Source organism: Acipenser ruthenus, chromosome 48 (genome assembly GCF_902713425.1).
Source record: "Acipenser ruthenus chromosome 48, fAciRut3.2 maternal haplotype, whole genome shotgun sequence".
NCBI classification, from domain to species: domain Eukaryota; kingdom Metazoa; phylum Chordata; class Actinopteri; order Acipenseriformes; family Acipenseridae; genus Acipenser; species Acipenser ruthenus.
Window position 1 is genome coordinate 1,641,786 of NC_081236.1, and position 20,308 is coordinate 1,662,093.

At 43.6% G+C, this 20,308-nt stretch overlaps 2 protein-coding genes across 3 annotated transcripts; one reads left to right on the forward strand and one right to left on the reverse strand.

The window, feature by feature from the left end:
* Positions 1 to 6,934: 6,934 nt before the first annotated feature.
* Positions 6,935 to 11,363, reverse strand: LOC117404624 (bolA-like protein 2). Its single transcript, XM_059014381.1, has 3 exons — positions 11,145 to 11,363; positions 8,599 to 8,696; positions 6,935 to 7,510 (listed from the first exon to the last, which is right to left on the reverse strand). Exons 1-3 carry the CDS (start codon positions 11,205 to 11,207, stop codon positions 7,411 to 7,413), a joined length of 261 nt encoding a protein of 86 aa, XP_058870364.1. The 5' UTR covers positions 11,208 to 11,363; the 3' UTR covers positions 6,935 to 7,410.
* Positions 11,364 to 11,548: 185 nt separating this feature from the next.
* On the forward strand, positions 11,549 to 19,164 carry LOC117967613 (structure-specific endonuclease subunit slx1-like). 2 transcript variants are annotated; one of them, XM_059014372.1, is made up of 7 exons: positions 11,549 to 11,663; positions 12,524 to 12,720; positions 13,914 to 13,965; positions 14,538 to 14,870; positions 15,690 to 15,817; positions 16,492 to 16,585; positions 17,604 to 19,164. In XM_059014372.1, exons 2-7 carry the CDS (start codon positions 12,548 to 12,550, stop codon positions 17,631 to 17,633), a joined length of 810 nt encoding a protein of 269 aa, XP_058870355.1. In that variant the 5' UTR covers positions 11,549 to 11,663; positions 12,524 to 12,547; the 3' UTR covers positions 17,634 to 19,164. The 2 variants fall into 2 exon arrangements, with proteins under 2 accessions (XP_058870355.1, XP_058870356.1); XM_059014373.1 differs by having other exon boundaries at positions 12,528 to 12,720.
* The last annotated feature ends 1,144 nt before the right edge of the window (positions 19,165 to 20,308 follow it).

Genomic DNA, 20,308 nt, shown 5'->3' on the forward strand with positions numbered 1-20,308 from the left:
TTTTTTCCAAGAGCCCCTGTGGTTCCCAATAAGCTCTGAGAATCATGTCTCATCTCCAAGCACAGCTGGTACACCAGAGTGTAACCAATAACCTGTCCCCCCTGCAACACTCGGCTGCCCTCTAGTTTTTCTTCAGTGCTATTCTTGCATGGCTAACTTGGTAATCAGCATGGCTCTGTTAGTCAAACAGGCTGGATAGCTCTGCATAGCAAGCCTAAGACCCCAAGGCCACAGCACAGAAGGCCTCTCCGACAGGTCTGCAGCTCAGGGAGGGTTTCAGCTACACAGGAGACCTCAGCTCTGTGGTGACCTGCTCTTTACAAGAGTAACCAAAGAGGGCGGGCTGCAGCCTGCACCAGAACCTTACTGGAAACAGACATGAGAACCTGAGTTGACAAAACCACGTGATTCTGGTTACCTGCTCTCTCGTGTCGATCAGGAGCGAGGCAGCGAGTGGTCTTCTCTACAGCGTGGAGGCATCAGCTACAGCAGCTCCACTCCATGTGAGGTGTGACTGTATCGTTCTGAGTTCAGAGGATTCGTCCTTCCTGTGTTTAAAGTGTGTCTGTGTCTTTATATTGAAAATATAATGATTGTGGGTCCCGTTAAGAACAAATCCCCCTTCCATAAACTGAGCCCCCACCCCAGCAGTCAGCAGGGTCCCCAATCTCACTACAGTACTGTAGCTTTTGAGAAGATCTGCATCTATAGTCACAAGCACCTCTGTGAGGTTGAATATGCGAGACCACAGCATTGTGGTGACCAGCGTTTGAACTGCCTTATAGTTACCAAAGCATGAGCCAGCAAGCCTCAGCAAAGCTAGCAAGACACCTCGCTTCGTTGCAAGACATGAGAACCTCCTGTAGCTGAAACAGTGTACAAACCACAGGACTGTTCACTGCTCTGCTAATGACAAGAGCCAGAGAGAGGTCTTCACCATGTGACTGGAAGCAGCTGCTCTATATAAGGGCTGAGACCCTCTGAGCCTGGAGACTTCATCCTCACCCTGTTGTCAGCTTCTCTCTCCAGCGCAAGAGGTTTCAGAAACATCGTTCCGGTGGTCTTGATTCAGGTAAGAGTTAGGAGGAGCACCGTGATGTAAAGAGGTGCTTCATATAATCCACACTTATTACGTGTTTAAAACCTATTGTGTGTGTTCTGTATGCTTCTTGATTGTCTGCTTAGATTGTTATTTTCTTCTGGCAAGACTCTGCGAGACTGATCTTCTGTAGTGAGGTGGGGAGTCTATCAGAAATGCACTATTGGTTTGTGTACGTGCACATTTTAATGGGATCCAAGCTCCCTGTCTGAGGACTCCATTCCCAAATCCTCTCTATGTTCTGCATGGGAAGCAGTTTGAAGCTGGAATCAGATGGGTCTAATGAGATTAAAGTGCTCACAGGTTTAGCTGCATTGACTCCTCCGAACCACACTGTAAAGTAAACTGATTCTGCAGGAATAGCCAGTGAGTAAGTAATCTAAGCAGAAGCAGCAGTATAGAATCATACAGACCACTTTTACAAGCAAACAGCTGTGGAAGATCAGAGCCATTTGAACTGAAGTCTTACACATGATTTTGTTTTTACTTGTGGGTTCCATAAAAGATTTATTATAATATTTTATAGATTTTTTTTAATGCATAGTAAAATCTTTTGCCGTTTAAAGTATAGTGAGCATAGAGCATACTGTATACAGCGCTTATTATAGTACTATTCAGTGCAACATTAAAGGGCAGCAGTGTGGAGCAGTGGTTAGGGCTCTGGACTCTTGACCGGAGGGTCGTGGGTTCAATTCCAGGTGGGGACACTGCTGCTGTACCCTTGAGCAAGGTACTTTACCTAGATTGCTCCAGTAAAAACCCAACTGTATAAATGGGTAATTGTATATAAAAATAATGTGATATCTTGTAACATTTGTAAGCTGCCCTGGATAAGGGCGTCTGCTAAGAAATTAATAATAATAAAGGCAAGCATTTAGCACTTCAACACCTTTTTAATAAAAGTCAGCCCTTTCATGCATTATTATGCCTGAAGCTTCTAAATCTCTCTTTAAGTCCTTGGCTGTTAATATTTTTTGTAGCTGTTGGGTTGATTCCCCTATCTGCTGTACCAGTAATGTTGTTTGGTCGTCCGCTTCTTTCAAGAGTTTCGGTTGATTTTGTTCTGTGGTACTTCTTGATTATTGCTCTGATTGTGGATTTTGATATTCCGTATTTCTGTGATACTGTTCTGTAGCCTTTGCCTTTATTATACCTTGCTGCGAGGGCTTTTCTCAAATTTGATCCGACTCCTTTGTCTTGACCAGCATCTCCTGTGTTGCAAAAACTTTCTTCTTCGCCAGATGTTGGAAATAATAACTTCATTTTCTTGCTATTGACTTTATAAGACAGCTTAGTTATTGTGTAATGGGTTTCAATCAACGAATATATATTTGAATTAGTTCTATTACATTTTTACAGACTTTTAACTTAAGGTGCCAACACTTTTGTCATGAACAAATATTTGAAATTGCTTCAGTTTTTTTCCCCAATAAAGAGTTTGTTAAACTACCAGAAATTGTGTATTTTGGGCGTTGTCATATTAATGAGTGGCTAATGTTCACTAAATGCTTGTATTTAACACTTTTTCTTGAATGATCTCATGTTAATTGTAGGGTGTCAATACTTTTGTCTGCGGCTGTATATGATACTGTAAAATATATGGACCATAATGACATATGTGACACTTTAAATTATCTAGACAGTTTCCTTAAAGAAACAGTAGGTGGGGCTGTATGGTAATTAAAAAGAGGCAATTCAATGAAGGATGGCTGAAAGAGTGCTGTAACCACAGCAATCCATTACTATTATTTATTTCTTAGCAGACGCCCTTATCCAGGGCGACTTACAATTGTTACAAGATATCACATTATTTTTACATACAATTACCCATTTATACAGTTGGGTTTTTACTGGAGCAATCTAGGTAAAGTACCTAGCTCAAAGGTACAACAGCAGTGTCCCCCACTGGGGATTGAACCCTCCGGTCAAGAGTCCAGAGCCCTAACCACTACTCCGCACTGCTGCCCATTACTCATGGAGTATTCTGTATGTATAGCAAGAACAATGTATGAAAACATTTAGGTTTAAACCTAAGGAATACCTTCCATAGATCAAGCTCTGCATCTGCTTAGCAGTGGAATTTGGAACAGCGTGATTCTTTCATGCAAAGTGCCCCTGTATTAGTTTAGCGTCCCGTTAAAACTCAGGGCTGGGTATCGAATTCTTCTGTTTCAAATCACATGGTGTTGAAGCTTGTCTTGTGTGTGTTTTTCTAAATAGAAGTGTGTTATCCCTTTGATTGTCCAGGTCGTGCTGACGTCACAGATGGGGAAGATGCTCTTCTTGATGTCCGTGATGGTTCTGGTGGATTCCAGCCTCCAGTCCATTAAGAGCGTGTCTTTCAGTCCTGGTCCCGCGGTTCTGAAGACCTGTGCCCGTCTCTACCACCCTGAGACTGGGAGCCAGCTGGAGCTGCGGTCCCTCCCAGAGAAGATCCCGGTGGGAGCCGGGGGGAGTGGAGGCTTGAGCTCCTTCAGAGTCATGGAGGGCTGTGTGCTCACTCTGTGGGGTGGAGTCCATTCTCGCTCCTTCCCGAGCGGAGCGTACCCCAACATCACTGTCGGGGGCTCCTCTGCTTTCCACTGTAGCTGTGAGGCTGAGGGAGACACTCTATCAATAAGGGAACGCTACGAGAAGTTTGTGAAACAGCATATTGATAACTCACGTAGAAAATCTAATGACAAGGGGTACTGTGAAAGAATGAAAAAAAAATGGCACGAAGACAAACCTGAAAATACATTGATCCACGCTAGTGAGAATAAAATAAAAGCTGTCTGTGGCAGTGCAGGAACACATTTTACAGAAAATGTTAAAGCAAATAATATCTACAAAAGCAAGAAGAGATTTAATATCACATGTTGTAAACTAAATAAAAAGAATCACTATAAGACTCCCTCTGTACAGAACAAATTTCTTTTTATTGCATGTGATGAAGATAAAGATAAGAAAGGTCTTAAATTACCTGTTCATCTTGAGTCTTTGACCTGTACCTATAAACCACTTAACAGAAGTATCCCAGCAACATTTTGAATGTAGAAATGTTGACTTTTTAGAGTCTGTCTGTTAGACAACTTTGCAATAGTTACTCCAGGTTTATTAATATACCTTTTTTTTGTTCCTTATAAAACAATTCAGAAAATAATAGCTTAATTAAAAAAGTATCTTTAAAGAGCAAATACTTCCAGTTCCAATTTCCTTTACATTTTTGTGATGTTAGAACAATCATTCTGCGTGGATTTTGTTGCAGTGACTCAGATACGGTGTTTTTTTTTTATTTTTTGATAAGTCTGAGTTCAGGATCTGTTAGAGACACTGATCTAGCCTGTGCTTCATCTATATGAGGCACTGGTACTGAAGAGCAGCTCCTGAACTCAGATGACAGCTCCTTAACACAGACTAAAGAAACAACAGAGAAGATATAGCTTTTCCTGTGTAACGCCTGCAGCCGAAAGAGAAGCATCAGATGGATATTCAAGTGATGAAAGCAGCCGCGTGTTTCAGAGGAAGCGAACATCAAAGTCAGACTTCAAACCCGCATTCAGCACAGCAGAGCAGAGGTGCATTCACAAGGAGACCGGCCGCCGCGTTCGGGTACAGCTGATACGCCACGATGTGTTTTATGTGGTTGGTTGAAAATGAATAGCAAAAAATGTCCAGAAGCATTATATTTGGCTGCTTCGCAACAGGATCAAACTTTGTTATTTTGCTTAAAAAAAAATAAAAATCAATGCTTTTACGGAAAACATTTTTTCTGTGTTTATTTTTCTTGTTGCAAATAAACTGTGCCTTATTTTACAGAACACTGTGTCTTAATGTGCGCCCTCCTACCTACCTTTGGAAGTACAGTAGTACTGACTACCTGAAAGCAGGCATGCAAACTCAGAACTTTCTTTAGCCTGTCCGGTTCTAAAATATAAATACATGCTTGATACAACACGTGTTTCTTTCAAAACTTCACATTTGAGACATGAAAGTACAACGCAGGTAAGATGTGTGGGATTTTTACATTATTGTGCCTTCTTGTTGTTCAGAATCCATTTAAATTACATTTCGATTTCAATTATCACCTCCTGGTGACTTTTTCCAAGAGCCCCTGTGGTTCCCAATAAGCTCTGAGAATCATGTCTCATCTCCAAGCACAGCTGGTACACCAGAGTGTAACCATTAACCTGCCCCCCCTGCAACACTCGGCTGCCCTCTAGTTTTTCTTCAGTGCTATTCTTGCATGGCCAACTTGGTAATCAGCATGGCTCTGTTAGTCAAACAGGCTGGACAGCTCTGCATAGCAAGCCTAAGACACCAAGGCCACAGCACAGAAGGCCTCTCCGACAGGTCTGCAGCTCAGGGAGGGTTTCAGCTACACAGGAGACCTCAGCTCTGTGGTGACCTGCTCTTTACAAGAGTAACCAAAAAGGGCAGGCTGCAGCCTGCACCAGAACCTTACCGGAAACAGACATGAGAACCTGAGTCGACAAAACCACGTGATTCTGGTTACCTGCTCTCTCGTGTCAATCAGGAGCGAGGCAGCGAGTGGTCTTCTCTACAGCATGGAGGCATCAGCTACAGCACTTCCACTCCATATAAGGTGTGACTGTATCGGCCTGTGTTCGGAAGATTCGTCCTTCCTGTGTTTAAAGCGTATCTGTGTCTTTATATTGAAAATATAAAGCAGGTTTGCACAATATAGCATACAGAACACAGCAATGTACAACATGTTTACACCTTTGTATTTCATTAGCGTGCAGTGAAACGCAATTGCAGTCAGTGCAACACCTAGTGCTGTATAGGCGTCCCACAGCAAAACAGGCATATTGTGTTGTAGCAATAGTTCTGTGTTCTTATTTTGCAAGGTTACAGGGCAGCAGTGTGGAGTAGTGGTTAGGGCTCTGGACTCCTGACCGGAGGGTTGTGGGTTCTCTACCCAGTGGGGGACACTGCTGTTGTACCCTTGAGCAAGGTACTTTACCTAGATTGCTCCAGTAAAAACCCAACTGTATAAATGGGTAATTGTATGTAAAAATAATGTGATATCTGTATAATGTGAAACAATGTATAATGTGATATCTTGTAACAATTGTAAGTCGCCCTGGATAAGGGCGTCTGCTAAGAAATCAGTAATAGTAATAATAAATAATAATAATAATAATAACGTGTAATCTAGGCTAGATGAGCCAGAATGTGTTTATATTTGTAAACACCAGCGCCCTCTAGTGCACAGCTAGTGTATCACCAGCAAAACAAAAGGAAGCCTGATCCAAAGTGGGCAAGCACTGGATGGCGCTGGCTCTCTCTCTCGTACAAAGACTCTCTGGCTGATCTGGCCTAGGTTACATGCAGTGTGTCTGTCAGGCAGCTAGAACTGAGGAGCAGCTCCTGCAGTCGGGTGAAAGCTCTTTGACAGGCTGATCAAACCCAAGCAAACACAATCTGTGAGTCACTGAAACAAGAATCACTCCAAACAATTCCAGCTTACTTCTGCTTACTCTTTTAAGTTAAATATTCCAACACGCAGTGTGGAAATAGATTGAATCGAAAATATAAAGCAGGCGTTTTACAGAAAGTGTGATTACAGCATCATCGTGTGAACCACTGAAATAAATCAGGCTTTCCAGTTTACAGCAGTGGAAAATAGTGCTGGATGTTTCTGTTGAGTTGTCAGTGACTAAGCAAGGGTATTAAAAGTGTACAGGGCTGTTATAGAGGAGTGAGAATGTGGTTGTACCCCATTCTCGCTCCTTCCCGAGCAGCGTGTACCCCAACATCACTGTCTCAGGGGCTCTGCTTTAGCAAAGATGCACATACTGGTCTTAAAAAAATAAAACATTTGAGATAGAATCAGGATCAAACTTTATTTAGCTTTACAAAAAAAAAAACATGTTTTTATGGCAAACAAGATTATTAAAAATAAAATGGGGAAAAATTGTTTCTTTTCTTACAGAAATAAATAACCGATGTTTAGTTAAAACTTACAAAAGCTTTTCCCTCTGCGCTCTGGGAAGCGCAGTTTTCTGCTTGTCTAGCTTTATTCGAATAGTCTTATAACAGCGCTGAAGGCACTAGCCAAATTAGCCATGTAAAGGATTAGTTTGATCAGTCTGTACCTTGATAAACCCCAGCTGGGTTTTTAGAGATTACAAATCAGTGGTTGACTCGATCCAGGGGCAGTCAGCAGTGCTGTAAAACACTCTAATAAAACCCATCTGTGTCGTGTCAGGGTGGAAGCTGATCAAATCAACCCTGTAGTTTGTTTGTGATTGTGATATGGTTGGATTACATGTTTGAATGACCTAGACGTGTTTCCCAATAACTCTCTAATCTGCTTTCTGTTTCTCCCACTGTTCCGGCGTCAGTGTCTTCTGTTCAAAAGCGTGAATCTCCTTCAATTCTTCAGCGAGGCAAGTATTCACCATCCTGAAAATAAAACACAGGAACATGGCATACAGCATCTCCAAACACACCTGCTGAAGTGAACACACACCTCAAACAAGCCTGTTTTACCTCACCTCCCGGGACCCTAACATGTCTCTTCATTTTGAAACATGGCATCTGGTACGATGCTATGTCCTTCGGATGAGACCGAGGTCTTACTGGAAGTGACTCTGCATCAGCAGTTATGATGTATAGTTCACCCCCCTAGTCTTTGTAAGTCGCTTTGGATAAAAGTGTCTGCTAAATGACTCATTAATGAGAATAATAGACAGTTTCCAGTTTGTTTGCCCTCCCCTTCCAGGAAGTCTTGTATTGCTTTACTTTCTGGGTCATTTAACCCCCACAGTGTCTGGGTATTGACAGGAAAGAGACCAGTGTGGGTAGTTTCACCCTCCAGGTGAGTCTTGCACACAGATATTTCTTTAACCTACAGCAGCCCCAAGTACGATGGTTCAAAATGAAAATACATGCTTGCTAAAAGCTATTTTTTTTGTATGCAGGGAAATAAAGCCTGATTAAACAGTAAAATAAACGAAAGAAAAAAGCCTCCTGCAAATCAGAGCCCTGAACACCATCCCAGGTTAAAATACACACACAAGAACTCTGGATACCTTTTGTGTAAATGTTAGCGAACCAATACAATGATCATATCCATTTTCAATCTATAGAATTGTTGACTATATACCTTAGTTTTGCTAGGGGTAAACGCATTAAGAAGATCAATGCGTTTAGGATTTGTTTAGTTTCCTGTGTCAAGGCGTGGAACTCACACTAGCCCTGCACCCAGTCCTGAGTTTCACAGCTCCCCTTGTTTAGGGATATCATTGCAAGGTGGAGTTTGAATCAGCTCTGAGCTCACTGCACACTTCTTATCACACCCAGTACTGAGTCACTCATGCAGATAGAGAGAAACAATGTATTTAACATCAAACTCCTGGCCCATTTAAAATATATACTTCATTGAAGGCATTTCTGAAGCCCGGTAGAGAGCGCAGCAGGGCTTGTGCGAGTTTCAAACCAAGCAGTGTTAGTTTTCGTGACTGTAATGTTCTGATCTCTCCATAAAGTACCTGTGTCTTTGTAGAAGAGGTTTGCCTTCAAACTGGGGGCAGACGATGAGAACTTTGAAACTAGTAGAACAGTGATCGGTAGTTGTGTCCTCAACTTCCTAGAGACACCAAAACAAGACAGAGTCAGTCAGAGACACACGGCACCTCACACAGTCAGAGACACACGGCACCTCACACAGTCAGAGACACACATCACCTAACACAGTCAGACATGGAGCACCTCACACAGGGCAGCAGTGTGGAGTAGTGGTTAGGGCTCTGGACTCTTGACCGTAGGGTCGTGGGTTCAATCCCCGGTTGGGGACACTGCTGCTGTACCCTTGAGCAAGGTACTTTACCTAGATTGCTCCAGTAAAAACCCAACTGTATAAATGGGCAATTGTATGTAAAAAATAATGTGTTAAAAAATAATGTAATTGTATGTAAAAATAATGTGATATCTTGTAACAATTGTAAGTCACCCTGGATAAGGGCGTCTGCTAATAAATAAATAAATAAAAATAATAATAATAATAACACAGAGACACAGACGCAGCACCTCACACAGTCAGAGATGGAGGACCTCACACAGAGACACGCAGCACCTAACAGTCAGAGATGGAGGACCTCACACAGAGACACACAGCACCTAACAGTCAGAGATGGAGGACCTCACACAGAGACACGCAGCACCTAACAGTCAGACACGCAGCACCTCACACAGAGACACGCAGCACCTCACACAGAGACACGCAGCACCTCACACAGAGACACGCAGCACCTCACACAGAGACACGCAGCACCTCACACAGTCAGAGATGGAGGACCTCACACAGAGACACACAGCACCACACACAGAGACACGCAGCACCTCACACAGAGACACGCAGCACCTCACACAGAAACACGCAGCACCTCACACAGAGACACGCAGCACCTCACACAGAGACACGCAGCACCTCACACAGTCAGAGATGGAGGACCTCACACAGAGACACACAGCACCTAACAGTCAGACACGGAGCACCTCACACAGAGACACACAGCACCACACACAGCACCACACACAGAGACACGCAGCACCTCACACAGAGACACGCAGCACCTCACACAGAGACACGCAGCACCTCACACAGAGACACGCAGCACCTCACACAGAGACACGCAGCACCTCACACAGTCAGAGATGGAGGACCTCACACAGAGACACACAGCACCTAACAGTCAGACACGGAGCACCACACACAGCACCACACACAGAGACACGCAGCACCTCACACAGAGACACGCAGCACCTCACACAGTCAGAGATGGAGGACCTCACACAGAGACACGCAGCACCTCACACAGAGACACACAGCACCACACAGAGACACGCAGCACCTCACAGAGACACGCAGCACCTCACACAGTCAGAGATGGAGGACCTCACACAGAGACACGCAGCACCTCACACAGAGACACACAGCACCTCACACAGAGACACGCAGCACCTCACACGGAGACACGCAGCACCTCACACGGAGACACGCAGCACCTCACACAGAACCACACGCAGCACCTCACACAGAGACACGCAGCACCTCACACAGTCAGAGATGGAGGACCTCACACAGAGACACAGAGACACGCAGCACCTCACACAGAGACACGCAGCACCTCACACAGAGACACGCAGCACCTCACACAGAGACACGCAGCACCTCACACAGAGACACGCAGCACCTCACACAGAGACACGCAGCACCTCACACAGAGACACGCAGCACCTCACACAGAGACACGCAGCACCTCACACAGTCAGAGATGGAGGACCTCACACAGAGACACAGAGACACGCAGCACCTCACACAGAGACACGCAGCACCTCACACAGAGACACGCAGCACCTCACACAGAGACACGCAGCACCTCACACAGTCAGAGATGGAGGACCTCACACAGAGACACAGAGACACGCAGCACCTCACACAGACACGCAGCACCTCACACAGAGACACGCAGCACCTCACACAGAGACACGCAGCACCTCACACAGAGACACGCAGCACCTCACACAGTCAGAGATGGAGGACCTCACACAGTCAGAGATGGAGGACCTCACACAGAGACACAGAGACACGCAGCACCTCACACAGAGACACGCAGCACCACACACAGAGACACGCAGCACCACACACAGAGACACGCAGCACCTCACACAGTCCAGAGGCTGAAACGAGATATGTACATACCAACTATCACATGTATTCCTCATCACATAGCGTATCTGAGAGGGTATGACACAATGATCCTCGAGAAGGCTGACGGGCTAACTGGCTGCTCAGAGTTCAATATTGTGACGGACGCTAAAGGCCATCCTCCGGCTGCTACCTGCCGCAGCGCGGGGTATCACATGACCTGGCATGAATGCGGCATGCAAGCGCTGCTTTAGCTCAGGGAAGCAAAACTCAAATGTAGATAGAGCGAAAAAAACACGATCTTATTTTCCCTTTGTTAACATTTTTGTTTGTTTTGCATTGTTTTGCGTTGAAGACCACAGTATTGCACCGCCATTCATTACTCACCACATGCACAGCGCCCATTTCCGCTGTCAGTTTATTCCGAAGAGACTCCGCTGTTATAGACATGGTCCAATTCGAACTGATATACAGATGTCAAGCGGGACAAACAGGTCTAGCACGGGTTAGATCACACTGACTGTAGGAAAGTGTCCCTAAATCCACCAAACGATCACACCAAAGTCCTTTAGTCTCTCTGCCGTATCCGGGACCGCTTTAAAGCAAACATCCAATCAGAATCCTAGTCTATTACTCACCGCTCCGCCTCTTACACACAATTAGCCAATCAAATCACTATCCCCCACACGACGCGTGACGCGTCAACAGAAATAACGTCCAATCGCATCACAGATGTTTGTCAGCCAGCCAATCATATATCTTCTCCCCGTTTTCCTTACAGGACCCAAATTTAAATTTTGCCTGTGAAAGCGCCTGGCGAAAAACAAAAGCATACACGAATATTAATTTAATAATAAACAAAGCGCTATACATTACAGCATCAAGGAGCACGTTCATTTATTACACGTGAGTGTATTTAAAGTTATTTATTATCAGTAGTCGATTTATTTAAGTAAGTTTTATTTTTTTGGTTTCTTTTAAAGTTGATAAATTTAAAGTACCGACAAACGGTAACGCAGTACAATGCAATTGACACTGCACAGCTAGCTGTCTGATGTCGAAAATAATGCGGTTTGTTTTGTTTTGAAAAGAAAATACTAAATCACCACAAACGGCAGTTTTATTCTGAATCGAGCCCAACAATATTGAGCGATAACCGTAAATAATTAGTCGAAGGCTCACGGTTTTAAGACGAAAGTGCTGTTTTCCACCATTTGTTTATAAAATGAAAATAAAACCGTTGTAGTAATAACAAAAAAGCAACTTTTTACACTAAAAAAAAAAAATAAACCTTGGTGTGTATTTACTAAATTCTCCAATAGAGTAGCGTTCCGTGTTTTATAAATATGAAGTAACACTCATTAAAAAGGCAAGCTGACAAACCGTCTTATGCAGTAACGGCAGGCTTTGTTGACAGTCCAGTTTACATGGACAAAACGTATGTGTACAAGAAGGTTTAATCGTGCAAATGCACACGAGATAAGCGCGCAAACTTGTATGCAGGACTGTTTTAGAATGGGAAAGAAAAAAGGTGAAAATCTGTTAGAGAACCTGCGGCAGTCAAATATGTTTCATCAATTTTACTATTGCAGCTTTTCTGTGTGTTCTATGGTAGTGCAGATTTGTAAACACATTCACCCCAGGTCTTGCAGTGGAAGTTAAGAGCAGCCAGGGGGCGCTTCTACTCCTATATCCCTTTTCCCAAGATTACACAGCTTGTTGATGCAGGACAAGGACATGTTCACAGTAATCTCTCTTTCTCGCAGACAGCGCCCCCTGCTGCTGGGAGGATGGTGGTGGAGGTGGAGAATTTCTTTGGCGTCTACATGCTGTACTGCACCAACCCCAAGTTCAAAGGTCGCATCTACATCGGCTTCACTGTGAATCCAGAGCGTCGGATTGGCCAGCACAATGGGGGCCGGCAGAGGGGCGGGGCTAAGAGGACAAGCGGACGCGGACCATGGTGAGGTCAAATACAGAAATCCAAGGTGCACACAGTGCCTGGCCACTTTAGTAGGGGGGTGATAATCCGTTTAGTCATTAATACTTCACTCAGAGAGGTGCGCGGTTCATGTACACCCCCCAACATGCTCGATTGCATTGAGATCCAGGGACGGTGGTGTCCGTGGAAGAAGTCTCTGTCGTGCTCCTCAAACCGTTCTGGCTCAGTGGAGGGTGCGTTATTGAAAGCAGCCATCAGGGCTCAGCATTGTTGGCTGGATTTGATCTTCTGCCTGCCTCTCTGCACCAACTGAAATTATTATTATTATTATTATTTATTTCTTAGCAGACGCCCTTATCCAGGGCGACTTACAGTCGTAAACAAAAATACATTTCAAGAATCACAGGACAAGTATTAATACAATTTAGAGCAACATAAAATACAATGACTTTGGTTCTAGCAAGTACAAGTATGACGAAATATGATTCAATAACGGAGCAGATAACAGTGTCAGTGATAGTTACATCAGGATATAATTAAATACAAAAATACTACTGATTAAATGACACTTGACAGATTACAGTACTCTAAAGTACAGGATTAAATGCAGTAAAATAGGGAGCAGATAAGAGCAAGTAAAGTGCATTTAAGGAAGGAGTGATAAAGTGTCCAGAGGGAAAAGAGGAGTTCTACAGGTGCTGTCTGAAGAGGAGAATCCTGAAGAGGCGCCGGAAGGTGGTCAGGGACTGGGCAGTCCTGACATCTGTAGGAAGGTCATTCCGCCACTGCGGGGCGAGGGTGGAGAAGGAGCGGGCTCTGGAGGCAGGGGAGCGTAGAGGAGGTACAGCCAGTCTTCTAGTGCAGGAGGAGCGGGGAGGTCGAGTGGGGGTGATGGGAGAGATGAGGGTCTGGAGGTAGCTGGGTGCAGTCTGGTCAAGGCATCTGTAGGCGAGAAATAATAAGGACTGAATGGATCCCTTGAGACGCTTTTTAGCACCTTGTGGAGTCTAGGCCATGTCAATGCTGTGGTCAGGGCAATTGGTGGCCCAACTTGATAGCACATACGGGTCCTAGTAAAGTAGGCAGGCAGAGCATGCGTGTCAATGTGTGTCTCATTTCTACAAACAGTAGGTGTCGTTCACGGTGGTCTACTTCGCTTTTCATGGTACTAATTATGTATTTTTGTGTGTGTGTGTTTTGTTTTTCTCTCACAGGGAAATGGTTTTGATAGTGCACGGGTTCCCTTCAGACATTGCGGCTTTGAGGGTGAGTGCACCTGAAGAAACTTCTCACCTGCTTTTGAAGATCTTTTAACCTGAACAAAAAAACAGGCGTCCCCGGTCGTATAATCGAAGGCAGGGAAAGGCAACCTCGGCACTCCCAATCCATTCCATTGCAGGACTTTGAGCCAACCAGATCCTTCATTATTGAATTGACCTTCTGGTTGGAACAAAGTCCTGCAATGGAATGAATTGGAAGTGCCAAGGTACCCTGGTCTAAGGGGTATCAGAGGCTAGCAAACAGTGTGGCAATGAAAAGGTTAATTTATAATGGATGCCTGCAATGGAAATTCATTGAGAGAATCAAAGAATACAGCTTGCAAAGACAGTGTCTGAGAGCGAGTGGTCTGTATCATTCCTCACAGATTAATGGGTTACCTAGTCGTGTTGTTGAGGCAGAATCCCTTGGATCATTTAAGACCCAATTTGCCAAAGTTCTGAGATCAATCAGCTACGAGGAACCGGACGGTCCGAATGGCCTCCTCTCATTCGTGAATGTTCCTGTGCAGAAACTGAACCTTTGTTATATGCCCTGCCTTGCTGTCCCTCTCTCCCCAGTTTGAATGGGCCTGGCAGCACCCTCACTCCTCCCGCAGGCTCTCCCTCGTCTCCCGCAAGTCCAAGCGAGAGTCCAGCCTGGATTTCCACTGGCGCGTCCTCTCGCACATGCTGCGGGTGGCGCCGTGGAGCCGACTGCCCCTGACCGCGCGCTGGCTGAGACAGGAGTACCGCCAAGACTTCCAGCCGGGCCTCGAGCCCCCCTTACACATGCCTGTGGCGTTCGGCTCTGTGCGAGCCAAGAAAACCAGCAGCAAGGACCCCGGCGAGGAGCGCAGCCGCTCACCAGAGAGACCGTCTGGCAGGTGTCACGTCTGCCGGAAAAAGATCCAGGTAAGCAGGTTAATAATTATTATTATTATTATTATTATTATTATTATTATTATTATTATTTATTTATTAGCAGACTTACAATTGTTACAAGATATCGCATTATTTTTACATACAATTACCCATTTATACAGTTGGGTTTTTACTGGAGCAATCTAGTTAAAGTACCTTGCTCAAGGGTACAGCAGCAGTGTCCCACCACCTGGGATTGAACCCACGACCCTCCGGTCAAGGGTCCAGAGCCCTAACCACTACTCCACACTGCTGCCCTAGATCATTCTTTTACTGAGCCCCCTTTTAAAGTGATATTCATATACCTGGAAAATTAGAATCTGGGATTGGGATTTCAGAACTAGGGATCAGGTTGTTTTTAGAAGCTCAGTCAAGTCTGATCTTAAAGGATCCTAATGATTCTGCCTTAACATCATGACTAGGAAGCCGATTCCATCCCCCCTCCCCCCCTCTGTGTGAAGAAGTGTCGTCTATTCATACTTCATTTCCAGCAGTGTCCTCTGGTCCTCATTTCTGTGCTGCTCTTAAAGTATTGGTTAGGAAATTCAGTAGAAATCCTCCATAATTCTTATTTGTTCCAGGCTAACCAGGGTGATGAATTGCTCAATACATATTTCAATGTGAATGGGGGTATCAAATCACCAGCCAGGACAACTAATATAACTAATGCATCCCCTGAGGTTAAAGGTGAGCTAGCTAACAAACCCTGAAGCAAGAAACATGTCGTGTATAAAACAATACCTGGAACCAAAATAGAGTTAAAAACCTCTCTCTTTCTCTCTCTCTCTCTCTCTCTTTCTCTCTCTCCAGATGCCAGCTCACTCCCTCTCCTGCTTTCATCCCTCGTGCACTATGACGAGTCACATGACTTGTCTTGCGCAGGAATTCCTCAAGACGGAGCCCGCCCATCTACTTCCTGTGGAAGGTACCTGCCCCAGGTGAGTTTAAACATTCGGACATCAAAAGCTGTGTTCTCTGTACACCGGCACACGCGTTCACCTTCGCGGTGTGTCACTGATACAGACGATGAATGGATACGTGAGAGGATCCCAAGCTAAAATACGACCCTGTCCGCTTGGAGTGAATTGACCGTTTTAAGAAAGCCGGAATGTTTTCGTGCTCGGCTCGGGGTTGTCTTGCGGGTGACCCCCATCGCGCAGAAAACTCACTTTACCCAAAGCCGATCTGAAGAGCAAGATCCGACACCAGAGGAAGATCCGATCATCCCTTCATGTCAGAGCAAGACGAGTTTGAATTATTCTCCAGGGTAGCCCCAAATGTGTCAAACTAGGCTATTTTGGAGATTAAAAAAAAAAAAAAAGCATTTTCTTTTTATTTCCAAAGGTCGACCCGATCGCGATGGGGTCGCTGACATCACTTTTATTCGGTCAGCATTGTACCGAATAGCATGGATTTAGCTATCACACACTGACACACGCGCACACACACACACACACAGACACACTGACACACACACACACACACACACACACAAATCCATCAGAAATGGCTGTACACACTCACACATACTCACCAGTTTGATCAAAGCATTGATTTGCCTTTCTTTCATTCTTTTTGAATTTTTTTTTTTTTTTTTTAAAATGATTTCCAGCTGCAAGAACCAAGTGCTTTGGGGCAGCCTGATTCGCTACAAGAAGGGTTGCTATGGCGATTTGGAGGAGATTACATCATCATCAGCATCCCAGGTAAGTGAATAATACTGTCACTTACTTAAAAGACTGTTATGTACCCCTCACACTTTCATTCGCTGGTTTTGGTTGAACCCTCTTCCCTCGCCTGCAGCGATCGCACTGTATTGAATCTCCTGCTAGCGTCTGACGAGTTAATACAGCAGCAGAAGACCTGTACCTGCCTCTCCACCACAGAGCTCGCTCTAAATTATATATTTTTAAAAAACAGTCTGTTTTAAAAAGCAAGGCCTTTATGACATTGGGGTTATCATTATATACGTGGGCAGCAGTGTGGAGTAGTGGTTAGGGCTCTGGACTCTTGACCGGAGGGTCGTGGGTTCAATCCCCGGTGGGTACACTGCTGCTGTACCCTTGAGCAAGGTACTTTACCTAGATTGCTCCAGTAAAAACCCAACTGTATAAATGGGTAATTGTATGTAAAAATAATGCGATATCTTGTAACAATTGTAAGTCGCCCTGGATAAGGGCGTCTGCTAAGAAATAAATAATAATAATAATAATAATAATAATAATAATATATACACTATGGCCAAAAATTTTGCAACCCCTTTAATTTTAGGATTGAGACCTAATTAAAAAAAAAAAGAAATAATCTCTCTCTCTCTCTCTCTCTCTCTCTCTCTCTCTCTCTCTCTCTTATATATATATATATATATATAATTTAGATATTTTATTGAACTACAAAAACTACAAAATGATCTTGCAAAAGTCTACCGGAAGCCATTATAATAGTACAGTAGTATTTCATGTTAGATTTTGAAATGCCATTTTTCAATTGTTTTCAGTTTATCGTTCAGTATGGGGAAAACTACAAAGCTGTGTGCAATTCAATATGTTAACGTAACATTATTCAGCAGGTCTCATTTGACTTTAGGAAGCAAAATGTGTTCGTTCTGTAGGGTGCTGCAAAGCTTTTGGTCACAGCTGTACAATATAGTGACTTGGAATCCCTGTAGAAGTGGGGCTGTCAATTGGAGTGTTTTATAATTTCTATCTTTCTTTTTGTTTGCAGAGTCACTGGGCAGACGATTTGCAGCTGTGAATACACATCTGCTTTGGAATAGTGAAACCACATCTGGAGCTGAGCTGAAACCACATCTGGAGCTGAGCTGAAACCACATCTGGAGCTGAGCTGAAACCACATCTGGAGCTGAACTGAAACCACATCTGGAGCTGAGCTGAAACCACATCTGGAGCTGAGCTGAAACCACATCTGGAGCTGAGCTGAAACCACATCTGGAGCTGAGCTGAAACCACATCTGGAGTTGAGTATGAAACCACATCTGGAGCTGAGCTGAAACCACATCTGGAGCTGAGCTGAAACCACATCTGGAGCTGAGCTGAAACCACATCTGGAGTTGAGTATGAAACCACATCTGGAGTTGAGTATGAAACCACATCTGGAGCTGAGCTGAAACCACATCTGGAGCTGAGCTGAAACCACATCTGGAGTTGAGTATGAAACCACATCTGGAGTTGAGCTGAAACCACATCTGGAGCTGAGCTGAAACCACATCTGGAGCTGAGCTGAAACCACATCTGGAGCTGAGCTGAAACCACATCTGGAGCTGAGCTGAAACCACATCTGGAGCTGAGCTGAAACCACATCTGGAGTTGAACTGAAACCACATCTGGAGTTGAACTATACAACTTCAGTTCTGTGCGTTGGACAGGTGTACAGGGGGCTTCACATGACAGACTGCTGTAGGAGAAAAACGAACGCTCGCTGTTTTGCAGTGCAGTCTTGCATGTGGGACGCGGACAACATACAGCCCCAGGATTGGGGGGAAAAAACACCCACATATTTTGCTGCTACGAAATTGGATGAATTCAGACCTGATGTTTTTAGAAGCAAGCTTTCTATTGGACAATCTTTCAATACTTGAATGGACTGGATGAATTGTGATACTACTTTACTTCATAGATAAAAAAAAATGTCTACATAGGTACACCAAATGGTTATTAAATAATAAATTAAATGCTATTTAAATATATTTGTACACCTTTTTTTTCACGTTTGCAGTCTGTGAAGGTGAGATTTTTATCGTATTTCTCGATGGCTCAATCTAACTTGCTTGTGTTTTTTCAGATGTTTATGTGAGAAATCAAGTGGTATTTTGATCTTTTCAATTTCCCTTCCGCGTGGCAGAGTTCTGCCTTGAAACAGCTCTTGAGGAATTAGAAGCTGTTTTTAATCAAGTGGAGATGATGGCAAAATCCTTTTAAAAGCTACAATGATATACAAGTGATTGTCAGGATTAACACATAACAATAACAGAAAACGTAATTTTGCAGTTATTACATTAGTAAAAGTTTTGATAATTTTAAGTGTGCTGAAGTAGGGCCAGATACAAACCTCTCTGTGTATTTTAACACATTTTGTTGTATTAACAATGCACAAGTTTGAGATTAAACAATACATTATTTTTGATAATGATACTTATTGCTTTTATTGTCCATTTTTAAAAACATTTTATAAGTTTATATTATTATTTATTTATTATTATTATTATTATTATTATTATTACTATTATTGTGTTGTAAGCGTAGCCTACACGCCTGTGTTCTGATATCTACAGGGCTGTCTTTTAGTGGATTGAATTATTATTATTATTATTATTATTATTATTATTATTAATAATAATAATGCTAGATCTAATTCCTTTTTTAAATACAAATTAATTCTTCTTCTTGTTCATTTTGCAATGTTTTGCATACCGTATCCTTGTTAACCAGTGCATAATAATACTTTCGCTTTATACTTGAGGGTGTGCAATACAATTTAATTTTGTTATGAAACAAAACTGTTACTTAGTTCCCACTGACACACAGCCTTTTAACAAAGTTGCTGGAGTGTTTAAATTGAGTTACAATGTTGCTACAAGGTTGTGTGTTAGCGGCTTCTCAATGACCGCATAAAGCATGTGAAGCTAGAGATCTAATATAAACGCCTGTCTCCAATCCGCGCCGGGTCTGCTGGCAAATATTGTAAATAAACACAGGAGGATTTTAATTGAAGTTTTACGGTTTTCTTCTTGTTGAGATGGTCTTTGTGTCATTCTGCTTCAGTCGTCACTTTCTCAGTTTAAAAGCCTCGCTGTGGCCTCGATAAGAGCTCTCAAACATGTAAATACAGCTGCCTCAGCAGAGTGTGTAACCCCCAACCTGCCCCCTGCAACACTGTGCTGCCCCTAGTGGAGGTAAGATGCCACATTTGTTCTGTGTGGTATTTCTTTAAAGGGTAGTGTGTTGCAGGGGGGGACAGGTTAATGGTTACACTCTTGTGTACCAGCTGCACTTACATATGTTTGAGAGCTCTGTTGAGACCATATCAAAGTCACCTTGCACTACAAGTTATAAAATAAATGAGGCTAATTTCAAATAGAAAAAAAAGATTTATTGATCAGAAAGCTGTTTTTACAATACATTAGAAATCTTGGTTTGCAAATAAGAACATTGCGATGCAGATCAATAAATGCAGCCAGGGGATGGGGGTGCCCGTGTTACCCCACTGCTCACCCCCCTTTGCTTCCTTGCTCACTGAATATGTAGCCAGAGAACACACAATATTAAACAGGTAGGAAATTAAATACTAAGACAACGCTGATGTAGACGGTTAAGGTATCCTTTTCACCCAAGTCCCTACTTCGAACCTGGGACAGAGAGTAGGACGAGAGGGAGTAAGCTGAGAAGTGAAGGCAGGAAAACGCTTTTTAC